Source organism: Pollachius pollachius, assembly GCF_949987615.1.
Source record: "Pollachius pollachius genome assembly, chromosome: 14".
Classification (NCBI taxonomy): Eukaryota; Metazoa; Chordata; class Actinopteri; order Gadiformes; family Gadidae; genus Pollachius; species Pollachius pollachius.
In genome coordinates, this window is record NC_136947.1 from 10,478,802 (window position 1) to 10,488,600 (window position 9,799).

The following is a 9,799-nucleotide window of genomic DNA, read 5'->3' on the forward strand; positions in this document are numbered from 1 at the left end:
ACCAACGGAGTCACAGCAGAACTATAACCGAGTCCCAACCGAGATCAGGATACATCACTCACAGTGTAGTAACCGATATTTAACTCCACAATTAAGTTTAACAAGATTAAAATCATGCAGTAATCATTATTTTGGAGACAAAACCTAAAGGAGCGTCTGAGCGTAACAATAGGACTATGATGAGTAACTATTAATAAACCCCACCTCTGGGGTCACGGTGCCCCTCAAACACATATATAAATAACACCCCTCGTCTAAATCCAGACCCCCAAACACAGCCATGCACGCAGCACACCTCAACAGGGTCCAAGGACACATCAGCAGGGAATCAAACTCAAAAACCCGCGATGGGGTCTCCCATTAGTCTGATATAAATTAACATAAGTGTGGATAATAAACAAAGAGCGAGAGAGGTTTATGTTTCAATCATTTATTGCTTCCACCGAGGTGGAACGTTTCAGAAAGATCACACACAGAAAGTCATCGATGTCACTTATCATTATCGCGTAAACACACGGTCTGTTCACACACAGGCTGAAGGCCTTTTCAACGGGGGCAGAAGACCTCAAACCTCCATTCAGCTGTTTATCATCTCCATGTACCTCCTTAGCCTGGTACTCTTCTGAATGGAGGCCGATAATTAAAGTCTTCCATTAAAGTTCCTCCTAGCGTCTGTTAGGAGGCTAGGTTCCTCCTACAGAGCTGCTCTCTGCAGTCAAGATCTAAACCACCACATCCATCGAGGAGTTTGTCTTAGTAAAGGACCCAACAGGCTACAAGTAAACAGGGTGTCATGGCCTTTAGGTCCGAAACTACATTACCTAGAGTCCTCTGGTACTTATGGGGGCTGTTAGGAGGGGGCGGGGCTTACAGGGAGGTAAAGGGGGTCTTAATGGGGGGGGTTAGCTCTGGTTTAACGGCGGTCGTTGGTCCCCTGTGTCCTCTTCCCGGCAAACAGATGTTTGGGCTTCAGGTCGTAGACGTGTCTGTCACCCTCGCCCTTCTTGCCGTCACGGTTCATGTCCTTCTGGGAGTTCTTCATCATCTTCTTCACCTTCCGGCCCATCTGCAAGGTCACACCATGTCATCAGCAAGGTCACTCTCATCAGCACCGTCACTCTCATCAGCACCGTCACTCTCATCAGCACCGTCACTCTCATCAGCACCGTCACTCTCATCAGCACCGTCACTCTCATCCGCCCGTCACTCTCATTACATTTACATTTACATTTAGGGCATTTAGCAGACGCTTTTATCCAAAGCGACTTACAATAAGTGCATTTGTTACAATAAGTACATTTGTCATAAGAAGTGAAACAATATATCGCTGTCGGTACAGTAAAGATGTTCATAGAACCAAGTGCAAGTATTAGAATCGCTAGGCTAACCCATTCCCCGTGTAAAGCAACGATAGCAGCTACTGTAGATGCTACACAATTAAGTACCTTCAATAAGTGCAATGTGCAAGTGCCAGGACGTACAACATTCAATGGTGGCTGTGCATTGGTTTCTATGCAGAGTCGAGGTGAACTCTGAACAGGTGAGTTTTGAGTCTTTTGCGGAAGCTGGTGAGCGACTCTGCGATCCTCTCATCAGCACCGTCACTCTCATCAGCACGTCACACTCATCATCACCCCCCCCCCCCCCCCCCACTCATCATCACCCCCCCCCCCCCCCCCCTCCCCATCATGCCCCTGGTCGTACCTTTGCGTCCCTGATGCCCGACTGGTCCCTTGGGGGCCGTGAGGCGCTCTGGCTGCGGACCTTGGAGGTTGGCGGGGCCGAGGCCTCACGCTTGCGCTTCCTGGTGACGCTGCGGGAGCGGCGGGCCTTGTCGGCGTAGTGGCTCTGAAACACCAGAGGGGGCGCCACACGTCAGTACTCTGGAGCCGCTCGCTGCTTCAACCAGCAGGAGCAGCTGCATATGTTAGTCGTTTTTAAGGGGGAGAGGTCTAGGTCTGTTAATACTGACCTTGTTATAATGTCAAACAATACAGATCTCTAAGCATACATTATCCTTAGTAGCTTTATATGTTGAAGTAGTTAAATATTAGGTATCAATAGAAATCCACCCTTGTCAAGTTATAACGTCAAGGAATATACAATGCTCCAACATTTATAATATATTATAATATATAAAACATCAGCAATAAGAGTGCATCTTAACCACCACACTTTAAAACAGGGCCCAAGGGCTGTGATTGGCTGGTTCACTCACGTCGTCCTTGTCCGTCATGTCCAGCCCCAGGCCGCTCATCTCCGTCTCCAGGAGCTTCCTCTCCACCTTGGTGGCAGTGCGGGGCATGCGGGGGCCGTGGATGTCCTTCTCCTTGGAGGCCAGCACCCGGAGCCCCTTCTTCTCCTTGATCTGTTTGGCCAGCATGCGGATCTCCTGCATCTCCTCGTCCTCGCTCTCCTCGTCAGAGTCGTAGTCGCCCGCCCGCTCCTTCAGCTCCTCCTCCTTCTCCAGCTCCTCTAGTTTCTGTGTTTGTGTTTATGGGGGGGGGGGAACGTTAGTCTGGTGAGGCTTGCAGGTTCTAGTTCTAGTTCCGTATCTATGCGCCGATCCGATACCATCACGTGACTCCTTTACTACCCAGGCAGAGAACATCACAGGCACGACGGTGTTCTGCTGTGTTCGTGAACGGTCGGAGGTGGAAAGTCTGAATGGGAAACGCGTCATCTCCGACCTTAGTTTGTTCGAGCTAGTCCAAAAAACATGGAAGCTCAAAAAAAAAAAATGGTATCGGAACATCTGTACATCTCATTAGGAGGATGCTGATCTTAACATCACATTTACACCCACTGCAGCAGTGAGTAGAGCAGACCCCTAGGTCCTAGAGGAGTACAGCAGACCCCTAGGTCCTAGAGGAGTACAGCAGACCCCTAGGTCCTAGAGGAGTACAGCAGACCCCTAGGTCCTAGAGGAGTACAGCAGACCCCTAGGTCCTAGAGGAGTACAGCAGACCCCTAGGTCCTAGAGGAGTACAGCAGACCCCTAGGTCCTAGAGGAGTACAGCAGACCCCTAGGTCCTAGAGGACGGCCCCTTGAAGGAAGGAAGAGGTCCTCAGCACTCCAGGAGGTACGGACCTTCATGATCTCCGGGTCGATGTAGTCGGCGATGTTGTGGCCCTCCCAGATCTCCGGGATCACGTCAGACTTCTCCTCCTGGTTCATCAGGTCCCAGTATTCTGAAAGCACCGGAAACCACAAGATCAGAACACTGACACACCAAGATCAGAACACTGGCACACCAAGATCAGAACACTGGCACACCAAGATCAGGTCCCAGACAGACCAAGGTCAGGACCCAGATACACCAAGACCTACAGCTGTAGAAGCCCTTCTCAGTACATGTGAAGGTCTCCTCTGTTATCGCTCGTTCACCACTTCCTATCACCCTTAACTTAAATATTCTTTTACATTTTAGCGTCACGTTAAAACGTTACCGTTGGTCCGGAGAGTTTAAATAAAGCTTGGCTTACTCTGCAGGTCCAGGATGTACTCGTCTCCCAGCTCCAGCTCCAGGTCGCGCTCCTGAAACACAGGTCAGAGGTCACCCGGCGCCCTGTATATTTTGCATTCATAGTTCTACTGACCTGAACTACAGAGGAACCCTCCAAGATTTCAAGCCCTTCCTTATCATGTGTTAGCGCATTAGCAATAGTTGCTGCTGTTTCCATATCAAACAATCACACACAGAAGAAGGTTTGTGTTCCTGTCTCTAACCTCCCAGCAGGCCCTGCAGCAGCCAGTGAGTGTTGTAGAGAGAGAGATGATTCTAGCACCAGCTACCAAATCCTGGTCTACTGAGCAGAGACCACAACCTGTTTGAGATGCTGTCTGAATGAGCCCCCTGCTGACCCAACAGTGACATAAAGAGACGGATGAGGTTAGGGTCCGTACCGTCCTCTTCTTTGGCCGGTCTACCTCCATGGCCTTCTTACGCAGAACCGCGTTCTCCGGGATGAAGGGAGGCCGTTCCTGGGGAGCACACCACACATGGTCAGGTCCAGATACAGCGCCCCCCTCACACACCACTGCCTTCCTCACACCTCCACCCCTACCTCTTCAAACACCTATCGCTTTCACAGCCCAACCCCTACCTTACCTCCCCCTCTTCTCGTAGCCCCACCTCCATCACAACCCCATAATCACTTTGTTAACATTCCTGACCATCCTTCAAGAGAAAACCCCAGCAGGACTAGCAAGCAGCACCTTTGGTCCTCCAGGAGGACGTGACCCCCTAGTGGAGGGGTCAGGAGGACCAGGAGCCCACCATGTGGTCTCTCTTGGACCAGGAGCCTACCTTGTGGTCTCTCTTGGAGGGCACGGCCAGGTGAAGTCTGTTCAGGACGTCGTGGACCTTCTTGCCCTTCATCTTCCCGTCCACACGGTGAGCCAGGAGCTTGTCACACGCCTGGGGAAGAGAGGCGGTTACCATGGATACAGTTACCAGGGAACATGGTCGATGGGACACAAGCAGGACCACAGATTGTCTATATACCGACGTGCTACCTGGCTGTCCTGCTAGCTAGCGGCTGATGTCAGTTTAACACATACTATACATTTTCCCCACACGTCCTCTGTTCTGCCCTCTTACCCCTCAGCCTCATCAAAGCACCATGCCATCACATCCTCTGAAGTGAACAGAACGTGGAAGCTCACCTCAGTCTTGACCGTCATCACTCCTTCCTCTGTCAGGGTGCTGGTCTCGATCACGGGGATGCCTTCCTCCAATAGGTCGGCAAAGATTTTCTAACAGAAAGAGAAAAAACCCGGATCAGAGTGAGACTGAGTCCACACAAAGCCGATTTTTTGGTGAAACCGCATAAGTCTTGCGCGTTTCGGCCAACCGTCCAGACGGAGCCGGCAAATCCGGTGCCCGAAACCACACATTTCTGAAACCACCCTCGGAGGTGGTTTCAAATCTATCCGGACCTATGCGGTTACTTGTTAGGATTCGTGTGGACGCCTGAAACGCAAACGATTATTGGCCCCCCACCAGCTGGGGGACGTCAGAGTTGCGTTGAATTTTTTATTTATTATTTTATTTGTATTCTTTTTGTAGCTTTAAATAAACCCCCTTGATGAATTTAATTACTAACTGTACATTAAGAAGTATTTCTGCTCAATTTAAAAGGTTGAATCTCCTCGTGACTGAATGTTCGTATACAGCGCGTAGGCTTGATGCGCTCCACTTTTCTGTGGAGAACCAGCGCCTTGAATATTTACAATAGTGTTTCTACAGCAAAGACTCCGTCTTTACGGAGATACTCCTGAACCGCATAAAACAAAACCGGATTGTTTTCGCCCGTTTCTGCTCCGTGTGGACGGGGCCAGAGACAGACGGAAAGACAGAGCCAGCGGCAGGTTCTGGCCTACAGGAGGACTCACCTGGCTCTCTTCAGACAGCTCGCTGATCTTCTTCACATCACACTTGTTGGCCACCACCAGGAGAGGCTGGGGAGAATAATAATAAACAATGATAATAAAACAACCATGTCGCTCTGTTTAACGTTTCTGTAGTAACTCATTGTTTATTTGTCTGCTTAAGATCGTCCTCAGCCTGACCTCAGTTTATTCAACGTCTCTTTGGAGAAAAGATACTTCAGGTGAATGACGTGATGTCAGAACCCGTGTGATGTCTGCGGGGTCCCTGTAGGAGAGGCGGGGCCTCACCTTGTTGGCGAACAGCGGGCGGATGCTGTTGAAGAGCTCCAGCTGCTGTTCCAGGTTGTGTCCGCACTGCTCCGATACGTCCATCACGTATAGCACGGCCGCGCGCAGGTGGGCCAGCGCGGTGATGGCCTGCATCTCGATGGTGTTCCTCTCCTCCAGAGGGTGGTCCAGGATCCCCGGGGTGTCCACCACCTAACAACACGGAGGGGTCATAGGTCACCCCTCTGTAGTGATTGGGCGTGCAGGTTGCAGTGTGGCTGAGTCGTGATTGGTTAAAAACAGAACAGAGCTACTACTCATAACATACATTGCTTTATTACTTCAGATATCAATAATTCAATAATGTCTTATTTTAATGTTTTTGTATTTTACGTCCAGTACTTCTGCTGCTGCTGCTGTGAAGCCCTACTTTCCCCCCAGGGGTGAATCCAGTGGATTATTCTTCTAAAGGTGTGATGGTGCAGAACAGGGCCAGGAGTTACAGGAGGGGCGGGGCTACAGAGGGGAGGAGCTACCTGCCAGCGGAGGTACTTGTAGTCCATGTGGCCGACAAACAGGGACTTGGTGGTGAAGGCGTAAGGCTGGACGTCCACGTCGGCCCGGGTCACCTGGGGACGCGCAACTGAGGGTTAGTGGGCGCCGCTGGGAACTCTGGGTAATACGGCCCTTTTAAATACGTGCAGGGGTGCACGTACCTTGTTGATGAAGCTGGACTTGCCCACGTTGGGGTAGCCACACAGCAGCAGGGTCCGGGTGTTGGGGTCGATGGAGGGTAGACGGGACAGATGCTGACGCACTGGTAGGGAGAGGGAAAGACAGACAAGACAGAGAGACAGACAAAGTTTAGTATTTTGTATTATCGCCTTGGGTTTTTGTTAGGCACTTAATAAATCAAGTGTGATTAATGCTCCTAGACTTCCAGAGGTCATGTGACCGTGTCATGGGCCCAGTACCTTGCTCCAGGTACTCAAGGCTCTGCTTCTGCCTCTTGAGGATGGTGCACATGCGGCCCAGCGCCGCCCTCTTCAACTGCTTGCAGCGGTACAGAGAGTCACCGTACTTCATCAGACGCACGTAGTCCTTGGCAACGCTATACACACCATCAGAATCATCAATACACATTAGGATTCATATTAATCATACACATACAGCTCCACCGGCCAAACATCCTGTTGTAAACAATCAGTCTTTGGAAACATTCACTTTATTTATTCACATTTCTACTGACTTAAATTATAGAGGAACCATCCAACAGTTCAAGCACTTCATTAGCATGGGTTAGCGTTGGCATTAGCAATAGCTTCTCGGGGTTCCATTACAAACTTTCACACTCACAGAAGGTTCGTGTTCCTGTCTCTAACCTCCCAGCAGGCCCTGCAGCAGCCAGTGAGTGTTGTAGAGAGAGAGATGATTCTAGCACCAGCTACCAAATCCTGGTCTACTGAGCAGAGACCACAACCTGTTTGAGATGCTTTTTGGTCTGAACCTCTGAAAGTCCAGAGCTTTACTAGTCAAAGGTACTTTACAACATTCATGCACTTTTCTTTACCAAACGTATTTGCTTTAGTTCAAACGTTATAAAAATAAGTTCTTACACCACAAGACTTACTTGTCGATGAGGTTCTTGGCAATGTTGATCTGACCCAGGGCCAGTTTGTAATGGTCTTTATCGTACAGCACGTTCATCAGGTCAGCGTAGAAGGGATGGATATCCTGGGGGCCAAAACCACACCAACATCAGACACTAACACTGTCGAATTGTCATAAATATACAGCCTATTAGGCCCTATGAGACTGTACCTATGATTAAGGCTAAAAGAAAATATTGAATTGAACTGAAACTAAAATTATGAGCGTTTATTCAACACATTTGCTTATTTAACTTACGTCCAGTTTGGGGAAGTCGGTGAGAATCTGGCTGAGTCGGTCATGACAGTTCTGCTGCGTGAACTTGACTTTGCGCATGTAGAAGTGGCGGATGCGGTGGATCTGGTAATGTTTGTGCACCACTGTGGGGGTTTTCCTTTGTGTTTTGGATAAAGTGACATCGATGAAAGCCTAGAAGCAGAGAATAGTTAGCGGTGATTCATTTCCAAGACATGGGCTGCATCCAAATACTCATACTTGACTGCTATATAGTAGGCATTTTGTAGTACGTCACAAATATAGCTCGTCCGAATGCTCAGTATGCATTGTGTAGTAGGCAAAAAGTTTTCGAATGCGTACTACCGCCACAGTATACAACGGTAGGTCACTACGCTATCGCACAATTCAGCCGGAGTCTGGTAACCAAAGAAGAAGAACGCCGCGGTGAATAAATAATAAAAAATCGGTAAATTACCGAAGGTGAGTTTAATTTTGCCGGCATCTGATGTGCAGCGCACAGAGGGGAAATACGTAACCTCCATACATCCGGTGGCGTTTCGGAGCTGTTCGGAGGCGTTCTACGCATAGCTGTAGAACGTACTACATTATCGGTCAAGTAGTAGACACTGCACAGAAATAGTATATACTTAGTATTCGGATGTACCCATGGAGTTGCCCGTTTATCCGGCGTCAAGTATGACCCAATCTACATCTGATGAACTTTTTAAACGTTGACTTTCATTCATAGTCCAATATTAAATACACACAAATGTAACCGGTTCTTCCCAGTGTGACTTCATGTAACGTTAGATTAGTTACTAATAATAAAAACAACAATAATAAATAAATAATAAAAATATCAAATAAAGAAACTAAAAACTAAGTCTGAAGCATATCAAATAGAGACCAGACGACATTTTACACCAAACATCGCAAAGTTGGTAGTTGACTTCAAAAATTCTTCAGGCATTAAGTAAAGGCCCAGAGACTTAAATCCCTTCCGGTATCACAAAACCCCACGGATCATCAAACCCTTCCATTGAACCCTCCAGAAGACATATTAGACTAACATCACACCCATATGTACACTATACACCACAGTGCTCCACTGTCAGGGCCCGATCCCCGTCCCTCTACCAACACGTGTCTCCTCTGAACAGCGCACACCCGGACCAGCCCGTCTAAAAACACAACACACGCTCCAGACACAAACGACACACACACCACCGCGTCCGCACACGGTTCATGAACCCGGCGGGGGTAAAACGTACCTTAGCGGTCGGAACCACCATGATCTTTTTGAAATTATAAAGTGCCATTTTTGCGAGACACGTTATGGTCCGCAGACGGCACGAGAAGAGGGCAGCACGTCGTGGAGGAAGTGACGCTGAGGAAGTCTCGCGTTACTTCCCTGCAGCGCCCCCTCGCGTCCCCACGTTTAACGTTCATAAATATAGACAAACACTAGAGTGAGGTCCCCCTTCAACATAGAATAAACTATTTTTTAGGTTGTAAAAAAATCATAATTGTTTGGAATAATTGTTTGCTTATACTGAAAGGCTATATTATTCCTAATTCATGTATAAAATATGCTGGGTTCCTAAACCAATCACATCACTTTATATGTTTTGGTGAATGGCTGAAAGCATTCACCAATGGCTGAATGGCTCGGAATCGGACCCCTAACCCTGGCAATGTTAATGCCTTTCTCTGCACCGCTATATGTAGTACTGAAGGACTGCAGGGTCCGAGATGACTACGTCTGTTATTCTGACACCTTTGACGGCAAATAGCTTTAAATCGTTGGTTTTCCAGTTTGGTATACATGACAATAGAGATTAGGCCAATCAGCGTCGCCGGTGGAACGTGAGCCACGCCCACACACACAATCACGAGCGGGCAGGCGTGTGTCCCCGCTGCGCGCCTCGACCAACCGGCTGTCCCCACTGTGGGTTTCGTCCAATCGCGTGGCCTCACTATGCGAACGGCATTGCCCCAACCCATGGGTGCGTCGACCAATAGGACCCCAGGATGCGAGGGCTGACCACCAAAGCGTACCTGCCCCCCTCACCGGGGATATACAGACACCGCCCGTATATTCCCGGCGAGCGTGGCTTAGCTCAAGAGTGAAAAAAAGAATTCACCAAAGCGGGGCGTCCTATTGGTCGACACGTATAGGGGGTAGGTCAGTTAAGCCCCGCCCACTCAAGGCCTAGGGGGCGGTGCCGTTTATATTCAGGGGGCGGGGCT

The 9,799-nt window shown here is 49.1% G+C and overlaps 1 protein-coding gene across 1 annotated transcript; it reads right to left on the minus strand.

The window, feature by feature from the left end:
* Positions 1-414: 414 nt before the first annotated feature.
* gtpbp4 (GTP binding protein 4) lies at positions 415-8,912 on the minus strand. The gene is made up of 16 exons (XM_079750306.1): positions 8,821-8,912; positions 7,571-7,741; positions 7,293-7,396; positions 6,637-6,773; positions 6,379-6,479; positions 6,199-6,291; positions 5,684-5,875; positions 5,399-5,464; positions 4,670-4,759; positions 4,311-4,421; positions 3,908-3,985; positions 3,487-3,538; positions 3,092-3,192; positions 2,219-2,482; positions 1,705-1,848; positions 415-1,066 (listed from the first exon to the last, which is right to left on the minus strand). The coding sequence occupies exons 1-16, from the start codon at positions 8,866-8,868 to the stop codon at positions 914-916; spliced, it is 1,905 nt and encodes a 634-aa protein (XP_079606432.1). The 5' UTR covers positions 8,869-8,912; the 3' UTR covers positions 415-913.
* Positions 8,913-9,799: the final 887 nt, after the last annotated feature.

What these genes read in the sequence shown, in the direction of transcription:
- gtpbp4 (XM_079750306.1), bottom strand. Translation starts at nt 8,868, where the DNA reads ATGGCACTTTATAATTTCAAAAAGATCATGGTGGTTCCGACCGCTAAG. An exon ending in GCCAAGAACCTCATCGACAA is followed by an intron (nt 6,774 to 7,292) that starts GTAAGTCTTGTG and finishes TGGTGTGTATAG; the next exon opens with CGTTGCCAAGGACTACGTGC. An exon ending in GTACATCCTGGACCTGCAGA is followed by an intron (nt 3,193 to 3,486) that starts GTAAGCCAAGCT and finishes CGGTGCTTTCAG; the next exon opens with AATACTGGGACCTGATGAAC.